Source organism: Bubalus bubalis, chromosome 22 (assembly GCF_019923935.1).
Source record: "Bubalus bubalis isolate 160015118507 breed Murrah chromosome 22, NDDB_SH_1, whole genome shotgun sequence".
Taxonomy (NCBI): domain Eukaryota; kingdom Metazoa; phylum Chordata; class Mammalia; order Artiodactyla; family Bovidae; genus Bubalus; species Bubalus bubalis.
Window position 1 is genome coordinate 38473819 of NC_059178.1, and position 23271 is coordinate 38497089.

The following is a 23271-nucleotide window of genomic DNA, read 5'->3' on the forward strand; positions in this document are numbered from 1 at the left end:
ATAATTAAACATATGTTCATAGAAAAAGAGAAAGCAACTGCGGTGACTGTGTTGGTTTGCATGACTTTGGGGGTTGCCTTGCCCTAATTCTGATTTTCTGCTTTTGGCTCGCTTATTCGGAAGTTATAATTCCTTTACAAAGGGGACTGAGGGAGTTTTGATGCCCAAGGATATGTTCTTCTCTGCTCATGTAATTTTTAAAGCAATGCTTCCAGAGAAACATATGCTGTTTTAGTGACACATCCAGGAGCGGTAGGTCAAGGAATGAGGTCTGTAGCTTTACCTAACGAGAGGGGGGCCCCCATTTGTCGGTGGGGATAACTGGTTATGTGCCTGGCGTTATTGTTACAAGATACCGGTCATTAATGTAGCATAAACTGTGATATAGTTGGCATATTATTTGATAGTAGGTAAGTAGTTTTCTAACGGAGGTGAGGCAGTCTTAAAATAATGGTCAAAAAATCACAGCATGATTAAAAAACCCTCTGTTAGGTTAGGGGCATGGCAATATTTATCAGGTACATTTATTTAAAAAAAATATTTATTTATTTATTTTTGGCTACACTTGGTCTTCATTGCTGCTCATGGGCTTCCTCTGGTTGTAGAGAGCAGGCGGCTCCTCTCTTGTTGCACCGTGTGGGCTTCTTATTGGGGGGCTTTTGTTGTTGCAGAGCATAGGGCTTCAATAGTTGTGGTGCATGGGCTCAGTAGTCACAGCTCCCAGGCACTAGAGTGCAGGCTCAGTGGTTGTGACATGGGCTTAGTGACTCTATGGCATGTGGGATCTCTCGGAGCAGGGATCAAACCCATGTCCCCTGCATTGGCAGGCGGATTCTCAACCATTGGACCACCAGGGAAGCCCTGTAAGGTATACTTTTAAAATACTATAGATGCCTTACTTTGAAAAAAGAAAAAAATCTATGTTCGATTTCATCAACCATTTACAGGGCAGCAACCTATAATTACGTATCACAATAGAGACATTTGAAAAAGTTTATAAACAATCTCTCTTGTGCTTGGTATTACTCAGGACATTGACATATTTTTGATTTTGTAATGTGGAGCATGCAGTTGACAACCCAAGATTTTGTAATTATCCTGCTATCAATGAGAGCTTTTTATCCCCCCTGGGAATTCTGAGAATAAATTTGTTGTTCACTCCTGTCTTAAGGTCTTCCATGTTTTCTGTTTTGCAGTCTTTGTCATGATATTCTGAAATAAGTGTCTTCACTTTGTACTGTGGTTTATTAAAGATGTTGCATTTTTCCAGGGGGATAAAATGTCAAAAAAATTCCATTACCATGTACAGTGAAAAACAATAAAATTCCTTGGCATTTCTCTTGGTGAGATTTACGTTTCTAATTAGTGCTACAGGAGATGCTTCTTTCTCACTGCTGAAATGTTTTGTCTAAAGATAAGAAAGAAACACAAATAATTTCAACTGCAAAATCAATTCTTATTTCCAGACTCCGTGTTGGCATCGCCCCTTTCGTACTGACATGGTGGTCTAGTTTGTGTCAGGGCCTTTTAGAATTAACAGTGTTAACACAGTGTCACCCGGCCATGTGCTAGCATCTAATTCTCTCATTGTGTAAATGGTGTGCACAGTCAGCTACTTAGAAAGGAATGAAGGAGACAGTGATGTTATTAATCAGAATCACAGAAAAATCATACCTAAATCATGTATTTATGTGCATGTCTAGGTGTGTGTTCATGAGAGTATGTAAGCAAGCCTTTAGAATAGTTTCTCTCTTAGTTGACATAAAATTTTACTTGTCGTTACTTGGATTACAAATCTCAGTCCAGATCATTCCTAATTCTATTCTCCCATTCCCCTCATGGCCAGTTGGTTCTTGGGTGGTGTTAGTTCTGTGTTCTAACTACATCTTTCTTTCTCTGTATTCCTAGTCTTTGCCATTCATTCTTTGCACTTAAAAATTTTCAACTCGATTAATACAGTATCTTCTTAATTCATCTCTTTAAACCTGGTCTCCCCCTTTTTAAATCTATTTTTTTTCTTAACAACTACCCCATTTATAGTAGCATTTCTTAACTGATAATCCAAAATAATGCAGAGAATATAACATACCTAATAAACTATGAGTCAAAAGCTGTTGTTGGTTGTATGTTTGGATATAATTAGATGAGATCAGGCATGGTACTTTTTTCTAGTCACATGGTATCTGAAGAAACACATGCTATTCTGATAATGTAGGGTTTATGATATGAGTGATGAATGCATACATTATACCTTACATTTAGATATAAGATTTGGAATTTCTAATTTGATCATTTTTACAAACATTTGGTTCTTCCCAAAATACATCACTTAAAATGTTGTTTGTTAGAATTGTGTGCTTTGTGCATAATTAATTCGTTTTAAATTAAATGGTATAAAACTGATTATACAAGTATTCATAATTTATACATGGGTATCATTCATTGTTTAAAAGCAACTAATCTCTCATAATTAAACTTTTCTTAAAGTTCTTTTTATGATGACACAGTGATTGGAATAATTCTTCAAGGGGATAATACGATTATATATTACTGTGGAAGCATTTCCTGAATTAGGTAAATAATTGTGTGAAACATTACCCTACAGGGTCAGATTTCAACTCCTCAGCCCAGCCCTAATCAGCCTGGACTTTGGCAGCTTTAAAGCCTTTGCAGTCACGCTTTTGATGTTGCAGCCACAGTTGACTACAGCTGACCCTTGCACAGCTTGGGTTTTTGAAATTTGTGGATTGACTTATACACAAATATGTTTCAATAGTAAATCCTACAGTACTACACAGCCTGTCACTGGTGGAATCTGCAGACATGGAAGAACTGCAGATACAAAGGGCTGACAGTAAATTATATGCAGATTAATTTCCATGTTGCTCAAGGGTCAACTGTACTTGCCTTTGCTGTGAAATTTCTCCCAGAACCTTTTTGAAATTTGAAAAGCAGAAGTAGAGCCTGAGAGACCGTAGTAAGCAATGTTGTGTGTGCGTGTGTCGCACACTTCTGGTAGTTTTCACATTGTTCCATAAGATTGGGTTGCAGAATGGAAAGGAAGCAGTATTCAGGCAGAAAGCCTCAAACCAATGGAATAAATTTGCAACTGTACCCCTCCTGGTTCCCAGACTGAGGTCATGATAACAGTGATTGGTTACTGTGCCCTGGCTGCCATAACAAATCATCACACACTGGGCGGCTTAAACAACAGAGCTCTTTTTTTTCTCTCTCATAGTTCTGGAGGCTAGAAGTCCTAGATGCAGGTCCATCAGGATACGTTTCTGGTGAGGGGGCTCTCTTCCTGGCTTGCAGACAGCCAACTTCTCACTGTATCCTCACGTGGCCTTTTCTGGATGTGTGTGTGCAGAGAGAGCGAGAGAAAGTTCTTCAGTGTCTCTTCTTCTGAGGACACTCCCATCAGATCAAGGCTCCATCTATATGACCTCTTTCAACCTTAATCCCTTCCTGAGAGATACCATCGCTCATAGCCACACTGGAGAGGAGAGCTTCAGCACAGGAATTGTGGGATGGGTGCACACACAGTCAGTCTACAATAGTGTTTCAGAATGTGGGCCTTGACATTTCTAGAATTCATGGCATACCATAGAATTTTTCTAGAGTTTTGACTATCTGATTCAACTTGGAAGTTATAACAGTATGCTTAACACTGTACTGTGCTTCTGTCGTTACATACTCCTAATACGTGTTTTCATATGTTATTCCTAACATATAAACTGATAGAATACTTGGCTTAAGTTGCATGTTCAAATATAATGTATATAGTCACATAACATAAATTGATTTGGATTTTATTTGAAGCCTTTGGTAAAAATAGCTGTGGTAACCGCACATAACCCTCAAGGCATCAGTATTAAGGTATGCAGTTACAGCTATGACGTGGCCATTTCTTAATACAACATTTCATTCTGTCAAGCTTTCTTTCTCCATTCTTCCAAATAATTGAACAAAAGAGGTAATTTGGGTGATTTCAGCTTTATCAAGATCTTGGTATAATTTATTCCAGAAATACTGAGCACTCTATAAACATTTCAGTCCAGGAATAGGAGCAGAAATGGATATAAAATTATATTGTATTTGAATCTTTCTAAGTATCCTATGCAGGTGAAAATCTTTCGGGAGAAATACACGTTTAACTGGGGTATTGTATTTAATTTTTTTCTAGGTGGTGTTTTTCTCCTTATCTCCTCATTTCATTGCTTGTGCTCTTAATTGCCACATGCTTAAATGATTTTAGTTTTGCTTCCATGTTTTGAACTTGACAACATAATTCAAATGCAAAACAGTTGATATGCTGACATGGGGACTTCTTTTTATAGTTGATTTGTTTTCAGAGGAATAAAAATCATGACATTTTGTTAAGACAGGTTTTCTAAAAGCTACAGTGCATAATTCCTTAGACGAAGTCCTAGTTCGTTCAGGACAATTAAGGACTATTTATCCTACCTCCTGAATGTCTTATACAGAATTACATTGATAATTTTCTGAAATTCAGATGATTTCTATTAACATTTTTTTAAAAGTTAGTTAAGTCCTGCTTTAGGTGCTGTGCAAGGCTTGTATTTGGGCTCTGTTCTCTCTTCAGTTTGTTGGTGACTGTCTTCTGGCCAGGTTCAGGGGACTCACGTGTGTGAGTAGACCTTTCCAAAGTGTTTATTAGTTAAATAAGAGAACATCAGAGAAAAGAAAACAAGTGTGGACATCGAGAAGTTAATCAAATACCTATAAAGCGTGTCCTTTTTTGCTATGTAAAATCCAGGGGTTTTGTGGAACCTTTAAGACATATCCTCATTCCAATAACATTTATTAAGCACATGCTATGTTCTTGAGATCGTGAAAGCTGCTGAATTAATAGATGAGTAAAATGAAGTTCCTTCTTTTGAAGATTTAACAACGTGATTCCAAACGTTATTCTCTGAATCATTCAATTATATCTTTTAACCTCTCCTCTGTGGAGGATGTCTTCAGCCTAGAACATAATGGGTTTTTATTTTTTATTAAAAAAATTAAATTTAGGAATTTTAAATTCTTTATAAAATATATGATATTCCAGCCTATCAAGAAGTATTGTCTTTGCATCACAAATATAAGCTCATCAAAGATAGGAACATGCATCTACATATCCATTAATTTATTTTACCTAGAGCTGAGATACCATGCTTAATGCAGCATGTCAAGCAGATTAATGAGTAGGGGCTTGATGAGTAAAATAATACCTAATTGTTTTTTTTTTAATCATTTACTTTTATTAGGCCCAAGAGTAAGGACTTGACATGAATTATCTTTTTAAACAGATGGTTGATAGATATTATACTTCCCATTTTACTGATAGGGGAACTAAGGCAGATGAGGTTAAGTCACTTGAGATAGTTCATTTAGCTAACAGGTGACAAGTCTGGAGTTTGATGTCTGATTCAAATTGCACTTAATCTTTTAAAATATTTGTTTCCAGAACCTAAAAACACTTTGTTTTTAAAGTATTGTTTTATGAGTTTATCAAGTAAATACTCCCCCCACCCCAGCTCCCACTCCCTTGGCAGCTTCTCTGGCTAACTGTTGATTGTCTATATATGTGTATAAAATTCACTGAGATTTAAGTCAAGCCTGTAGATAGGTGTGTTGAGACTCTCAATTTAGAGCCTATTTGTAAACAGAGTTGAAAGATTTTTTAAAATTCCATTTCCATAACCCAGATTTGGAAGCTTCAAAGCCTTTCCCAAACTTTACCTGTTATGCTTGTCCAACATGAAGGGGGACGGTGGGTGATCTTTAGTGAAGACTGGGGTTTGTGGGTAGCAGCAAGATGTATTTGCATTGTAACTCTTTACTGTTTTATCTAGAAGGTGATGTCATAAGGTGGGATACATACTTTGGATAATGGAAGAACCATGGCCTCTATTAGGACTCTTACTGTTTTGCTGTTGAAGTTGGACTTATAGATTGTTTCTGGGGGGAATTGTTTCACTGTGGCCAAAGCATATTGCTAACAAAAGACAGTTTTAGAAAGTGGCAGTTACTATTTTTATGAAATAACTGAAGGAAAATAGATGAGACTGACTAAACCATGGGGATGGAGGAGGCTGTTATTAACATTATTCTTTTTTAAGATATGCATCTAGGGAAAGAAAAGAAGGTACAAATGAATAGATGAGTATGGTCAGGACTAGCATCACTGCATTCTTTAGAACATTTTCTCAGTCAGATAAACTTTACTGTTATTGGGAATCTATGTCATGACCACTTATCCATCCTCTCTCATTGCTTCCATCCATTGTATTTCCACTGGGAGGTATAAAACCACCACTCATTCCTTTTTACTTTTATTGCTCATTTTTACAAAAGACAAATGTAAAATATCCGTCTAGAGCACTTTCTCCATCAGATCACTGCAGATAGCCCAAATTCATAATTTCATTCCTCTCTAACCAGTCTGCGTGAAATACAATTTGTGCAATGATAATTTTTCAATTTGTTGCTTAATTTGCATTTGTTGAAGGTGACCTACTGATTGCTAGATACAGAAAAATACCACGCATGAAGATTTGTTGGAATACATTGTGGTTAGTGTGATAGTCAATGGTTCAAATCCTGAATTCTGAAGTTTTAGGATTATCAGAGATCACTTTAGAATCACCCTGCATCTTCATGCCAAGAAGGAAAGTGCTGAATCAGGTATACAGAAAACACCATTTGACAGGCCAGAATTCTACCCCTGAACCACCAACTCTAGAAAGTACTATTTGGAGTTACTTAGAATAGTTTTTATTGCCCATTTCTTTTACTTGTCCTTAATATTGAAAGTATGAGCTTGGTTTTTATTTTTTTTTTAATTTTTTTTTTATTTTATTTTATTTTTAAACTTACATAACTGTATTAGTTTTGCCAAATATCCAAATGAATCCACCACAGGTATACATGTGTTCCCCATCCTGAACCCTCCTCCCTCCTCCCTCCCCATTCCATCCCTCTGGGTCGTCCCAGTGCACCAGACCCAAGCATCCAGTATCGTGCATCGAACCAATTGAGCTTGGTTTTTAAAATTAGGATCTATTTTATTGTTTTTAAGCACCATCCTTTTGAGTTAAGCCACTGAAAACTTTTAGTTTTCAAAATTTTATAAATCATTTTGTTAGGTACAGTGGCACGTTCTTTTTTCTCTTTATTTTTTATTAATGTATTTATTTTTAATTGAAAAATAACTGCTTTACAAAATTGTGTTGGCTTCTGCCATGCATCAGCGTGAATCAGCCATAGGTATACATATGTCCCCTCCCTCTTAAACTGCACCCCCCCCACTTCCCTCCCCATCCCACCCATCTGGGTTGTCACAGATCACTCCGTTTGAGCCTCTGTGCATCATACAGCAAATTCCCACTGGCTATCTGTTTTACCTATGGTAATGTGAATGTTTCCTTGCTGTGGAATGTCTCAATATGTCCCTCGCTCTCCTTCATTCTTATCTCCTTTTTTTCCTTTGAGAGGGATGACATATTGTGAAATGATGTCTGCAGAATTTTGAGTAGGAGTATCTGATTATCTAAATTTTAAACCTAGTCTTTTCCTTACCCAATTTTCTACCACCTGGTGACCCAGGGCATTTCCAGCCTTTATTAGAAGTGCTTCTTGTGGTAAGAGAGTAACAGAATTCCTAATTCCTAGAATCTGAGGAGTTAAAGGTGCATGCTCAGTTGTGTCTGACTCTTTGCAACCCCATGGACTATAACCTGCTGGGCTTTGCTGTCTATGGAATTTTCCAGGCAAGAATGCTGGAGTGGGTAGCCATTAGACCTTTTGGTAAAATCAGGACTAGTTTACACAAAGGACCATTTGCTGTGGTCATTACTCTCCCAGCTTTTAGCCATGCTTTTGAGAATTTATTTGAAAGCAAGCCTCCTTAAAAGAAGGGCATTCAGAGCAGCATTACGATGCAATCTAAGATGTGAATGAAGTTTAACTCAGAACAATAACATTTTGTTCCTGTTAAGGACTTTGTAGATCATATCATCTTAAGCTTTTATTTTACAAATCAATAAACTAAGGCTTAGAGAAGATGAATTGTCCACTGTAATAGAACTAGTAAATATGTGACTCATCTTAAAACTTAGAAGAGGATGATCATTTCAGAATTTGAGAAGAATGTGCAAAAAGCCCAGTAAAGGACAGACCACAAAGAAAAAAAAAAGAATATAAATCTTCTATTCCAAGGTACTATTAGAAAGGACATGTCTTTCAATCGATTTTCCTGAAGTGATGTGTTTTCATTGATCCAGTCGCCCTCTATTACCTGGTTTTATTTGCCTCCAATAGTACATATTTTGGCAGGAGATTGGGGTGCAAGAGAGAATGTTCTGTAATTTATACTTCAGGTAGTTATCTGGTGTTCTTGATTCTGGACTTATTGGCTTTTAGTTACCATCAAGACTTTACCCAAAGGAGGAGTCTGAGAAGAACAAGGGAAAGGGTAGTGACTGCCTTTCACTCCTGCGTTTGTGGGTTGACATAGAGAGCCAGTGAGCTCAGTAAGACACGGTGCCATGGATCATTTTATTGAACATGCTTACTCCTGTTATTCTTTAGAATGTCTATAATATAAGTAATTTGTGAAGCAAGGGTGAATAGATTTGCCTGCAGACAATTTGATGCACACAGGGCATCCAGCCTCTATTTTCTCTTTTCCTTTTAGACTCTTGCAGCCTGCTCTGTTTCTTCATTCACATCATGGTAATATATTTAATTTATGTTTACTTATTAAATTTTCCTCTCTTCTCTATAAAAAATGAATAGAAATATTTAAAGATAATCAAAATAAAATTGAGTGGCCTGAGAAGTCCAGTGGGCAAATGGAACATTGTCGACTAACGTGAACTTACAGTAAAAATCCAGTTTTCATTTATTGATCCTTTTTTCGAGCATTAATAACTCATTTGACTTTTCTTTATAAATGGATCTTTAGTATATCAATATAGTATGAAATATATGTAATGATTATTTCATGGATTAAATGAAGTTAAACCCAGTAAAATTTGAATCTGTCAAAGATTTTTTTGTAATGAATGCCTGATCTGTTGTTTGATTCTTCAGTTGTAATAGTATTGATCTCTGACCTTTCCACTGTTTAGGGGTTATCATATAGATTCAAATTTTAAAATAGATTTGAAAGCCTATTATGACAACTGCATATTGCTGATTATAATAAATTCTTTGTGAGTAAAAGTATTCATATTGTATTTCTTAGGTTTTGAGAATACTTTTAATTTGTATTTATTTATGCTTCCCTGATAGCTCAGTTGATAAAGAGTCTGCCTGCAGTGTGAGACCTGGGTTTGATCCCTGGGTTGGGAAGATCCCCTGGAGAAGGGGACGGCTACCCACTCCAGTATTCTGCTTTGGATAATTCCAATGGATTGTATAGTCCCTGGGGTCACAAAGAGTCGGACACGACTGAGTGACTTTCACTTTCATAGCATAGATACTTATACAGGCTAGTATATAGGTTTGCATGGGTGTCATGGAGTCCCAAAATAGATGGTTAATCAAATAAAACTTCATTTCTCACATTACAGTCTGAAGGTGGGGAGTCCCAGGAATGATGGGATAGCTTTGTTATATCAGGATATGCAAGGAACCAGAGTCCTTTTGTCTTATTGCTCTGTTGTCCCTAGGATTGAGTCCCTATCACCATGGTCTAACATGACTTGCCACCAAATCCGTGTTCCAAGCAGCAGGTAGAAGAGGAGGTAGATACAGTCCCTCTGCAGATACATTTTAAGCATTGAGTGCATCCATTTTCCTCATGTCCCATTGACCAGATATATATTTACAGTTAGCAGAATGGGAAACAGGAGCATGTACTCTGTTGCAGGAAGCATGTTCCCAGCTGAAATGTGGGAGTCTTAGCTGTAGGGAAAGGCAATTTGGGGGGAACAACTATCAGCCTTTGTTGTATCTATTTTTAATCAAATCTCCTGCTTAGACTTGGTTTAGTTAAGTATGTGTTATAACTTGTGACATTTGAAAAAATTACCTATATATTTGACTTTATGCAGACATTAACATATATTTTCAATTCTCTCTGACTCTAGACAGCCTGTTATGAACTTCACTATTTCTTGTCCTCTGCCCCCTGCCTCCAGAGCCCAAATCACATGTCATATACCACCTCCTCAGTGAAGAGTTCTTTAGCTTTAATTCATCATTTTATTCTTGTTGTTTATTTATAACATTAATACATCTATGCCTTTGTCATAGTAGCTAATAAACTCTCAAATTTTCTCTTGTTATAACAGGACTGCAGTTTCCTTAATGGTAGAATTTAGGTCCCATTGATCCTTCTCTTCCCTATCAGTTCAGTTCAGTTCAGTTCAGTCGCTCAGTCGTGTCCGACTCTTTGCCACCCCATGAATTGCAGCACACCAGGCCTCCCTGTCCATCACCAACTCCCGGAGTTCACCCAGACTCACGCCCATTGAGTCAGTGATGCCATCCAGCCATCTCATCCTCTGTCGTCCCCTTTTCCTCCTGCCCCCAATCCCTCCCAGCATCAGAGTCTTTTCCAATGAGTCAACTCTTCGCATGAGGTGGCCAAAGTACTGGCCTTTCAGCTTTAGCATCATTCCTTCCAAAGAAATCCCAGGGCTGATCTCCTTCAGAATGGACTGGTTGGATCTCCTTGCAGTCCAAGGGACTCTCAAGAGTCTTCTCCAACACCACAGTTCAAAAGCATCAATTCTTCAGCGCTCAGCTTTCTTCACAGTCCAACTCTCACATCCATACATGACCACTGTGCCCTTCATATAATAGACTCATGATATTTTCTGAATGGAAATTTGAACTGTAGCTCTATTTCCATTTCCAACGAAATGTGTTATCCTGGATAAGTCACTCAGTCTTTTTTGTTTTCTTTTTTTGTCTTTTCTGTCCAGTGAAATAGGGAAACTTATGGATCTTTATGTGTATTGTAGGGCTGAAATAAGGATAAAATAATTTTTTAAATGTACTGTCAATCATATGTTTGATATGTGAGATTTAATACCCTAGTGCATTAGTAGCACTTTGAAAAAATTAATCAAGATGGAATGGGTTATCAAGTAAATTTGTATTTGACCATATTTCACAGTAATATTTTGGCACACCAGTGTTAAAAGATTTATATTTCACTAAGAAGTATATAATATTATTGAATGGGCTTCCAAGGTGCCTCTAGTGCTACAGAATGTAACAGTATTATTAAATAATACTGCCTGCATGCAGTGTTATTTAGTACATAAGTTTTAATCTAAAAGTTCATGAGAAGTTAGCAAAGGGATTCTAATCAGTTTGTGTTCTTAAACTCAGATTCAGTGATTAGATTTAAAACCAGTTACCTGATGAAGCAGAGCCCGAATTGTTTTTAGTATGATGCCTGCCAGTGACTAATTTTGGGATTCCAGGATCAAGGATTTTCCCAGTTTACAACACACCAGTGGGTAGATTGTTTTTCATTAAGTGAAATGCTTTGAGGACAATCTTGTTTGTAACTAAAGAGGTGTATTTCTGTATCTTGCTCTCATACTTGGACCACCTGGGCCACTTTAACCTTTTGAATGTACAATATAGATGTAGTATTTCTTCTGCTTTTCCACTCTGCAAATTTATATGTTAACATGTCATATCCTGACAGTACCTCCTGCTAATTATCTAATTGGTAGGTTTTGGGGGGAAAAAAGATGTGTCTCAGAGTCCTGTATATTTGTACTATCATCCTAATTTTGTTTGGAATTTGAGATGTTTCACATATGCAAAATGAAATTTTGGAGAAGAGACTTTAGTAAACATAACCACTCTGCTATCTCCGAGGAGGTCTACATTTAAGTATGTGGGAGTTATTAATTTCTAGGAAAAATCTACATCATTATTTGTATGCCTCTGTCATTAAGGATCTTATAGCTTTGGCTTGGTTAGTATTTACTGAACGTTCCTATTTCACTAGGAGTTTCTCACTATACTGAAGTATTTCTGTTGTCCGTAAACTAAATACTATAGGATGGAATAGATTTTACTTTTGAGTAGTGATCTTTTTTCCAGTACTCTTGTAAATTGCATATATGCTAACACCTTAGCTTCTGTTCGTTATTACCATCACTGCCACCCTCATAGCTATTCATCATTTAAGAAGTAGATCACCTCCTCTGGAAACTTTCCCCTCCATTTCCAGGCAGAAATATGGTCCGTTCTTTTATATTACAAGAGAGGTGTTTAAATGTAACTTTATCACAGTTCTTTTAGTTTATATGTCTTTCTCTCAACTAAGCTATGTCTTGAATTCCAAGACAGCTAGTGACATATCTTACTCATATGTTTGCATATCCTGTGTAGTCCTTAGATCATGACAGACATCTCAATGGATATTTATTTTCTTGAACATATATTACTTATAGACATTGTTATCTTACATCTGTAAATGGGATGGTTTGAGAAGACTCTTATACTTACTGTACTTGCAGACCCACAGATTATGCATAAGAGGGGCAATATATCATATACAAGGACTTAAAATTGTAGGAAAAAAAGCTTTTTTTTTTTTTGGAAAAAAAGCTTTATATTTTGCTAAGCACCAAGAGGCAGAGAAGGCAATGGCACCCCACTCCAGTACTCTTGCCTGGAAAATCCCATGGACGGAGGAGCCTGGTGGGCTGCAGTCCATGGGGTCGCTACGAATCGGACACGACTGAGTGACTTCACTTTCACTTTTCACTTTCATGCACTGGAGAAGGAAATGGCAACCCACTCCAGTGTTCTTGCCTGGAGAATCCCAGGGACGGGGGAGCCTGGTGGGCTGCCGTCTATGGGGTCACACAGAGTCGGACACGACTGAAGCGACTTAGCAGCAGCAGCAGCAGCAAGCACCAAGAGGACTGTATTTCTGAGCTAAGCAACCAAGGATTTCTTGCCTTCAGTGTAATATTTTCTGAGTCCTTTGTGTAGGTGATCCGTTCCACATTTTCTTTATGCGAGACATGTCATATTTTATGAGATACAGTGAAGTTAGTGGACAGTGTCCAGAAAAACATATTAAGTGTCATGTTTGGTATAAATCTCAGGTCCAAGCCTGTCTACGACATTTCTGGGTATTTCACATCAATGGAATAATTGACTTGAGAACCAAAGTATATACTGAGTGGGTAGAGGAAATAGTACACCAGATGGACATCACCACATTTTTTTAATTTTAGTAACTGACAAGGATAGGATGTGTCTGGACAGTAGAGTAAATGAAATGGAGATTAGAAAACAATTTTATTAATTTCAAATGGAATTATATATAATGAGCATCTTATAGGTAGCCATTTGTTTGATTCAAATCATTTAGGCTAAGCACATAGAAAATAACACTGTCGTGATTTAACCCATTTTTAAATTTTATTTTAGACACACTCTGGAGATAGAGAAACTTAGTAAAATATTGTACTGGCATTGAAAGTTTTAGTTTTAAGTATTGGTTTAGGAGAGAAAGGGGCAAGTGAAAAGGAAATAGTCTTAAATCTTATAATAGAAGTCTCAAGAAGATAAAAATAGTAGATTATCTGTTTAAACTTTGAAAACTTTATATAATGTCAGTTTCTACAAAAGCCTATTCATTAAGAAGTGAGAAGGAAAATTGATATTTTTAAAGTTAGTTTGTTCTTGTTCTTTAACATATAATACCTCTTGGGGCTTATTGGTCATTTTTTTAATAATTGCTACGATTAAAGTTGTTGTTTATTCAAAGGCTGCTGGCTGTGTCTACATAGTGAGCAAATGTAGTCAGTATAGACCTTCTGCATCAGTAGAGTCTGGTAATGCAGTCAAGGCAGTGGTAGGTGGGATTACAAAAGTGGTGGGTGACCACACAGTGGGATTCAGGAGGAAGAAGGTACCTTGGTAATACCAAACAAAGCCTCAGTGGTTCATACGGCATTGCTTTCCCACCTCCTGAAAAAGTCAAGATATCTCGTTGTTGTTTTGCTTTGTAAATACTGGAAGAGCTTGATCCTATATACCAAGTTTAGAAGACTAGCCTTGGAAACCAATATTGTGTTTTCTCTTTCCCCTTCAGGACAAAGTATGTTCCGTTTGGGACCGCCTCAACCACCTTACCAGGCAGCACCAGGTCTTCATACACTCTCAGTTTCCCTTCTACTGTGGAAAAGATCTTTCCTTGAATGTTCATATTTTCACCTTGAGAAGGCAATATATGTGTTTAGGAGGGGTTAAGCAGCTGTTCATAAATGTGACGTAGGAGAAGAGTGGTTTGTGGGAGTTTTACTATATATACACATATATAATATTTTCCAGTCTGGTTTCAGACCCCGGCATGGCTTGGAGACAGCGTTGGTGTGTATGAAGGATCTTCCTCGAATGAAGGATTTGGGACAACTTTCCATGATGATTATATTAGAGCCTCAGCTGCTTTCGTGTTGGTCATGAGGTGATGCTGAACCGAATGCTTGAACTAGCAGGAGTGGCTGGGATTGCGTTGGAGTGGTTCCGTTCATTCCTTCCGGGTAGGTACCAGATAGTGATGTTGGGTGAAAACGGACATCGAGGGTCCCCCGTATGGAACCCCGTCGTCGTCACTCATTCCCCGGTTCATGTTTAGTGGGTTTAAGGAGACAACTGGCCACCTGGAGGCCAGGCAGTGATTTGAATGACTGTGAAGAAGGTTATGAGGGTGGTTCCCAGTTCGGTGTCGCTTACCTACGTTATCTCTGTTTTGTCTGTGTGACAGTGAAGACTAGAATCTAAACTGAGAAAGCGTGACTTGTTGGAAAGAGAAAATTTGGGAGGCCCCGTTGTGCTTTCTGGTTTCTCTGTCTGAATTACAGTTTGTGTAAACTGTGGCCATATTTTGACTCCAAATTCATCTACACACAAAAATCCCATTGTAACATTAGATAGAAATATTTTATTTTCCTTTCTGGTATATATCTGGAGCCTTCTTCCCTGTGAACACTGACTGCATCTCCATGATCCTTCTTGCTGAAGTTGTAGTCTCTACTTGTTCACCCTTTCGCTTGGGGCTCTTTTAAGCAGTCTGCCTATATTAATAAATATTGTTGCGGGTGATGGCTGACTTTTCCCAGTGAATGTTTTCCTTTACCTTCACTGAGAGCACTTCGTTTTTCTAACCCTGTTTTACTAAGAATCAAATGTTGTACTTTTTAATAAATTCTGCCGCTCCTCATTAAACTGCTCGGGCATTTTGTTTTTAGAGAGAATATACTAGAGTTTCTTCAATTTTGAATATGTTCTTTAGAAATGTGGTGCTTCCTCTTGGCTGCTATTTATTTATGTAATATTATTTCAGTTATTTCCCTTTATGTTAATGAAAAGCTTGCTGAGTGTTGAACATGCATGAAGTTTATTAGGTCTAAGAGTAGAATATAGGTAAAGAACAGAAAAGAACAAACACGGATGTATGTGTCTGTGAATATCATTAGAACTGTCTGTTGATTGTCATTTTGGCAAAAGGGCAAGAAACAAACTTTTATGCAGTAACCGGTCAGTATTAGTCCTTGAGCCAGGCAGTTTTTATCCTTTAGCTTATTTAATCCACACAATAACATTGAGAAGTTGGGTGTTATTTCTTCATTTTACAGATGAGGAAATCGATGCTGAGAGAAGTTAGATACCTTCCCTAACTTCACACAATTATAAGTGGAAGCTCTGGTACTTGAGCCTGGGTTTGGCTGTCTCGAAATCTCAAACTTTCTATCACAGGCAAGTGTTAAGTCGCAGGCAAATGTTAGACTCGAAGAAGGGGTCCTGAAGGAAAATAAAAAAGAAGAAAGAGAATGTCTATTAGAACAAACCAAGGAGGAAGTGGGAGACCTAAGAATGCACAGGCATAACATTTATTTTTAATATTTCCTGAGTTTTCTTAAAACTCCCTTTAACAAGTCAGGTGACAAAAGGAGCAATTTTAGGATCATCAAATGTTTACCATTTACAGGATGGAGAGGTTTAAAATTTCAAATTTTATCTCTTTGGACATTTTTTCATTCTCTGTTTAGAAATAGAAGCAATGATTCCCCACTTTGGACTCTAGGAAATAGAAGAGTCAGTGCATGGAAGCCAGTCAGGTAGTTAGTACTTACCTGGGGAGGGACAGCAGTTCAAAGCCAGTACAGGCGTTTACTGTTTATAAAAGTTTATTTTTTCCTTTTAATGTGTTTGTGAGCTTTTCTGTGTGGAACCCCAGCTTCCTGTTGCCTTTCATGTGTAACATCGTGCTTATACATGACCGAAGATGTGGTGATTGTGTTTTGCTTAAACAGTAATATATGTGGATTTCACTAAATACTTATTTACATCTTTGGATGAGGTTTGGTTCAATATTATTAGTTTTCCTTTTCCTGTTGGTAGATAGATGCCTCCCACCATCCCAATAGATTTATTTTAGGCATAGCCAGAGAGATATTGTTTCTGTGCTTATAAACTAACATTTGGCCATAGAAAGGCACTATATTAAATATTAAGTTGTTACTGTTATCCTAACATGATATGCTCTTATTAATTATGTTAATGGTACCTTAGAAAACACCCCACTTTTCCAAAGAGGTAAAGCTCTTTAACTGTAATGATTTTCAACTTCAATGCTATGCTTTATCTACTAGCAGCTCATGAAGTAATGGTCATAATTGAATTCAACATCTTAAGATTTCCTGACTTAGCTTAAGTGAAATATTGATTTCATGAAATTAGGTGGCAGGTGCATTGAAGAACTATTTCCTGGAAGTTTAAGTGGGTATTTAAAGCCTCAAGAATATTAATTCAAACTAAATGAGTGGTTTGGAGTAGTTGTGCTTACTTAAATAAGATGTTTGCCAAATGGCCAGAAGCCATCATATCCAAAATTTTATTTTTTAAAAAACATTGAAGAATGAAGGCAGAAGACCATTTATTGTTACATAAACATAGATAGTTCTCTATAATTTTCATAACTATTTAGTTACCATTTAGTTGATTAAATAGGATTTCAGGTTTAAAATAATTTTTCTTGAATTGGCTCATGATTTCTTTTCCTTTCCACCCCACCCAATTGTATTTGCATATTGTTCTCTCATTTTGTTGCTGGAGTTGTTGTCTGGAGAGGCTCTGTGTGCCTAGATGGAACATTGATATTACTATAAAATAATGTACAGGAAATCTTGTTTTGTCTAAAGATACGTTTCTTCCCCTGGGTCATCAAAATGCGCATTTTTCCTAAGGAAGATGTTTATTTCCATAAAACAGAGGTGATACATATATAACATATTAGTAGCATTACTTTTGGAATTTATTAATATGTATGTGAGTATAATTTTATAGTTTTCAACAAGCATTAGTCTGAAACAGTATTATTTATTCTCTTTTTACATTTGCATTGATCCTAGCCATTGTTACTTTTATTTTACTCTTTTTCTCTGTTTGGGAGAGATTTAATTTGGGTTGCTTTTCTGCAGTCCCTACTCCCAGCTATGTCTCTCATGAATCATATTTCCCAGAGGGTGAAATTAAAACAAGAACTAGGTGTATTAAATTTCTTTTAGGCCTACTGCCAGACTCTTAGATGTATTTTTAGGTGTCGAATATTAAGTTCGGGGAAGGGAAAGATGCTTAAATTCACTGATCTTTGTATTTTTCCTTTCTCAAGTTTGTTTTTACTTTATAATCCTGTCTGAATTTTGTGGATGTATTTCATGCTATCTGAAGTCATTATGGTGTTTGAATTTGATAACACTTCTATTTTTATAGCAGAAAGCTAACTTTATTAAATATCTTTTTATGGGAATACTTATAATCAAACCACACAACTGCTTCTGAACAAATTGCCTTGAGAATGCAAGTGGTCAAATAAAGAAGAGGGGGAGGAAGGAAGGGAGAAGAAAACTAATTAAATTGACATTTGTCCTGTGGTATGATTGCCAGTCTTAACAGTAGTGGTTGGTGTAGTTATTTTTAGACATTTCCTTTATCAAACATTTAAAGGTAAAATTTTTCCCATAGCCAGCAAAACTCTGAGTTGAGTTCTTTTGACATTCTGCTGATCAAGGAATTTCCCATGAGTAGTACCAGAGTCTTCTGCAGAGAAGGGGTAGGAGGATGAATCAGAAATGAAGTAATGGACAAGGAAATGTTTATACACCTTAAAAGTGTTTATGGAACATATAATGTGTTAGTTATGTTTTATATTGAGGAAGAAACATACATGATCTAAAATTTAAACATGAAAAGTCATACCACTGAAAAACACAGAAAAATTCAGATTTAACATTTGAATTCACCTTTGAGACAGAAGAGGCTTTGCAGGTGGCGCTAGTGGTAAAGAACCCGCCTGACAATGCAGGAGATATAAGAGATGCAGGTTCGATCCCTGGGTCAGGAAGATCCCCTGAAGGAGGGCATGGTAACCCACTCCAGTATTCTTGCCTGGAGAGTCCTGCAGACAGAGGAGCTTACCAGGCTATGGTCCATGGGGTTGCAGAATTGGACATGACTGAAGTGACTTAGCACATGCACACGTTGAGAGGGGAATGACTCTCTTCACAGAAGCTTTACGATAAACAAAGGAAAAGATGAATGTATGTGACCGCATCAAATTTTATGTGTTTGTACCCACTCCAGTGTTCCTGCATGGAGAATCCCAGGGATGGGGGAGCCTGGTGGGCTGCCATCTCTGGAGTCACACAGAGTCGGACACGACTGAAGTGACTTAGCAGCAGCAGCAGTATATCAAAAAAACATTGTGACAATGGAGAAAATATTTTTAGTTAATATTTCTAGTTAATATAAGCTAGAGGTATTAATTAAAGAGATTATGAAAACAAAAGGAGGTGTTGACCTTAGAACATTGTGGTCAGAGGTCATGACCAGAGGAACTACAGTGCATAAAACCAGGGAACAAACAAATATGTAGATAAGATTTGATCTGCCTAGTAATCATAGCAAGGTGAAGGAGCCACTGGAGATTGTCTTTTGGTTTACCTAATAAATTAATCAGTACAAGCACTTCACCCTGACTGCAAATGATGCTTTTTGCTTTCTCACTCCTGGTGAGAGGATAAATGAAAACAACTCATTTGAAAAGCCAGTTGGCATTATTTGCAAAAGGTCGTTAGATAACATATATCTCCTGAAATAATAATGCCACTTATGCAAGCCTATCTTAAAATATTCTTGAATATAAGGGAACAAAAGTATCATATACACTAAAATATTCAGATCAATTCTATTTCAATTATAAATGAAGAACATAATTTAAACACTCCCCAGTAATATCAGTTGTTCGCAGACTTGACTGTGCAGTAAAATCATTTGAAAAAACATAAAAGAGAGTGCCAGTGCTTTGGCTCTACCCAGAGATGTTTATTTAAGATGTTTGGAATTGCCTCAAAGTTTGCGTTTAAAAAATTGCCCTAAAAATTTTAATGCACGGCTAGATTGAAAACCACTGGCTTGACACACATTGATAGAATATTTTTAACCACTTAATATGTTTATTATGGCTGTATAGTAGTATGGACAGGGTATAATATAAAATAAAATGTGGTGATTGAACATTTAGGTAAATCATAACTTTAAAATAGAAACCTACCAGAAACATAGACTAGTAGAAAGTTTGTAAAATGCTCAGCGTTGTTATAAGGAGTGTAGATTTTTTAGTGATTTTTTTCATCTTTTCTTCAGTTGACAGATATTTTAGTAATGTTCTTATATTACTTTTTAAAAGAAAAAAGCATGTTTAAAAGAAAAGTCCCTGCTGGTGAGATTCTCTAGGTAATTTCCTACTCATAGTTTGTTTCTACCTGTGATTACAGAAATTTGTTCTGGCTTCTAAAATAATCATATCCTCAAGTTAGAGTTATGTTTCATATTATTAAAATGAAATTCTTCATAGGATTATTTTTTCCTGTTTTTCATCTCAGAAATATCTTCTCATGTAGTCTTCTGACTCAGGAATGTAATAAGCTCCAGTCATTTTTCTCTTATCACTCCACATCTGTGCCTTTCAATTTTCACCTTTCCAAATACCATCTATAAGTGATGGCCCCCCAGTGTCTGTCTCTAACCCCAGCATTAACTCTGTGATGCGTGTGTGTATCTGAACTTTGTATGCTTGCATACCTTGAAGTTAATGAGTCCAGAACTAAATTTACCATATTTTCCCTCAAACCATCTCTTTTATGTTACCAATTGTAATTAATAACACCACTGCTTACCCCCAGCCCCTGAAGCAATTCTAACCTGCTTCTGCTTCCTCATCATGCGCATCTAGTCAGTTTCTGTGCCCTCCTGATTTTTGTCCCTCGCATTTCTTCTCATGTATCTCTTTTTAATTTTTTACTTTTTATTTTGATGGGGGTATAGCCGATTAGCAAACAGTGTTGTGATTGTTTGAGGTAAACGTTGAAGGGACTCGGCCATATATATACATGTATCCATTCTTCCCCCAAACTCTGCACCCATGCAGCCTGCCACATAACCTTTAGCAGAGTTCCCTGTGCTATATAGTATATCCTTGCTGGTTATACATTTTATATACAGCAGTGTGTAGATGTCCATCCCAAACTCCCGAACTATCCCTTCCTCCCAGTCTTCTCCTCAGCAACAGTAAGTTCGTTCTCTTCTCATGTATTTCTTGAGTCTTTCTCTACATCCCTTCTTTACCATCATTGCTTTGATGAAGCTCAGATTATCTTCCCTCAATCAAGGACGGCAGGCTCCTCACTGATGTGTCTTCTTGTAGATGTGTCTCATTCTGGATCTGTCCTCATGTGTACAGCAGGACAAGGGCATTTCCTTCCTGAAAGTCCCTTGGGGCTCTCCATCATGTCCTGCATGGAGTCTAAACGCCTCGCCATAGAGTTTAAACTGAGGTATAAACGTCATGCATGGGCTTCCCTGGTAGCTCAGCTGATACAGAATCCACCTGCAATGCAGGAGACCCCGGTTCAATTCCTGGGTCAGAAAGATCCGCTGGAGAAGGGATAGCCTCCCCACTCTACTATTCTTGGGTTTCCCATGTGGCTCAGTCAGTAAAGAATCTGCCTGCAATGCAAGAGACCTGGGTTCAATCCCTGGTTTGGGAAGATCCCCTGGAGGAGGGCATGGCAACCTACTCCAGTATTCTTGCCTGGAGAATCCCCAAGGACAGGGGAGCCTGGGAAGCTATAGTCCATGGGGTCACAAAGAGTTGGACATGACTGAGCACCTAAGCACACATAAGTGTCATGCAGCTGGCATGGTGTGTACTTTGCCTTTGGAATCCGATCCCAGTCCTGTTCACCCTCCCACTTGCTGTTTGGAAATAGCAAATAATTCTGTTTCTGCAGACATGTTCAGTTCTTTCCCTATGTGCCTCCTGCATGCTGCTCCCTCTACCTGGAATGACCACTTTACCTCCATTTGATTAGATTAGCAAAAATGTAAAGATTCATACTGTCCACCCTTGACTCGGGTGGGGAAAGTAGTTACTCTCAGGGAAGATAATTTGGAAATAGCTATCAACATTTTTTAAAATGCTTTTTTGGATGTAGTAATTCTACTGCTTGGAATCTATCCTAGAGGAATAGTTATATTATACCTACTGTCTTAGTCTGTTCAGGCTGCTATACTTCCCTGGTGGCTCAGATGGTAAAGAATCTGCCTGCCAGGCCTGAGACCCAAGTTTGATCCCTGGGATGAGAACATCCCCTAGAAAAGAGAGTGGCTACCCGCTCCAATATTCTTGCCTGGGAAATCCCGTGAACAGTCTCTTTCATAACAACACTGATACCATGGGTGATGGCTCCATCCTCGTGATATGATCACTTCCCAAAGGCCCCACCGTCAAGTAGCATCACATTGGGGATTGGGTTTCAACATATGAATCTGGGGAGAACACAAGCATTCAATCTATAGCACATAACAAGGAGGCATATATATTGGTTCTTCGTTGCAGCACTGTTTTTTAAAATCAGATGCAAGCTACATGTTAAATAATAAAGAAGTTTAAAAATTACAGTACAGCTTATCTACTCTATAGGACAGTGGGAACATTGCATGATTATTAAGAGCATTTAATAGTCTGTGCAACATTAAGAACAAAAAATATATTCTATGGGAAACTTTACCATTAAGGTTATTAAGTAAAAAAGCATGCATCTACTGGTATGCAATAACAGCCCTCACTTCTGTTGAAAATAAATTTAAAATACAAAAGCATAGAATTGAATCTGTACATATATCTGAATAAAAATAGGAAAAGCTCTGGGAGAAAAAAACACATGGTACATCATTAATAGTCATCATTTCAGAAGCAATGGGTGTCGTTGGGAGAAGTTGAGAGTGGCTTATTACTTTTAGTCTGTATAATGATGTACCTTTACACTTCCATATAATTTCTGTGTATATATGGATTTACGTGTGGAAAATGCTTAAACCTTAATATAAGCTGAAATAGGGAGAAAGATCTAATAGAATTGGAGAGAAGATAAACTGTGGGTTAAAGAACAAAATGATCAATAGTCTTTATTTTTTCTGTTCTGAAAAATTTTGAAAATACAGCAAAATATCATAGACCAACAAGCACCAGCTGGAATTAACAGTTGTAGATGTATTGTCATATTTGCTTTGGATTTCTTTTAAATAAAGTCTGGCAGATAAAGTTGGAGTTCCTTTGATTTCCTTTTTTACTCAGAGTTAATCATTGTTATATGTTTGCTGTATACCATAGTGACTCAGAATTTTATAATTTCACTGTGTATATATAGATTAAGTGTATCTATGTCTATAGTTATTATGTTCTGGTGAACATTTAATTTACTGACAGTTTTTTTTTTCTCCTAAAAAAATTAAGGACTGTGAGTGTGAGTTGAGTTTTTCTAGGGACTGTACCAAAAAGTGGGATTGCTGATTTGCAAAGCATGCACACCTGTTGTGTTTTCCCTCTAGATATTGCCAGATGTCTTTTCAAACTGGCTGTGTCAGTTTATATTCTCACTAGGGTATTTCATAGTTCCTATTTCTGAATCTCCTCAGCCAATTTCTGGTATTGCCATGCTTCAAATTTTGTTCTGTTCTGTAGATTATGAAATGTTAAGCTTATCACCAGTCCCTGAATGTTTTCTGAGCATCTGAGTCTGACAGGGTCCTTATGAGGGGGACACAAAGAGTCTTGATGAAGCCAGCATCCTAAGGCGCTTATTGCCTTTGAGCCATGAGATATTAGATAGCCCAGAACTAAAGGCTGCAGTCACAGGACGGGCTGTG

General features: G+C 37.3%; 1 protein-coding gene across 5 annotated transcripts in view; it reads left to right on the plus strand.

Annotated features, from left to right (window-relative positions):
* The window catches only part of ASXL3 (ASXL transcriptional regulator 3), a 196425-nt gene that overhangs the window by 38185 nt on the left and 134969 nt on the right, over window positions 1-23271 (plus strand). Inside the window, exons 3-4 of one of the 5 annotated variants that reach the window (XM_044934440.2) lie at window positions 14335-14543; window positions 19635-19637. The exons of 1 other annotated variant lie outside the window; for it this stretch is intronic. Coding sequence is in view for 1 of the 4 variants with exons in the window: in XM_044934439.2 (XP_044790374.2) it covers window positions 3383-3385 (3 nt within the window). In the remaining 3 variants the exon portion in view is untranslated. Of the gene's footprint in view, window positions 1-3382; window positions 3386-14334; window positions 14544-19634; window positions 19638-23271 lie in introns of all 5 variants that reach the window. 3 more of the 5 variants (XM_044934441.2, XM_044934439.2, XM_044934442.2) reach the window with 3 other exon arrangements.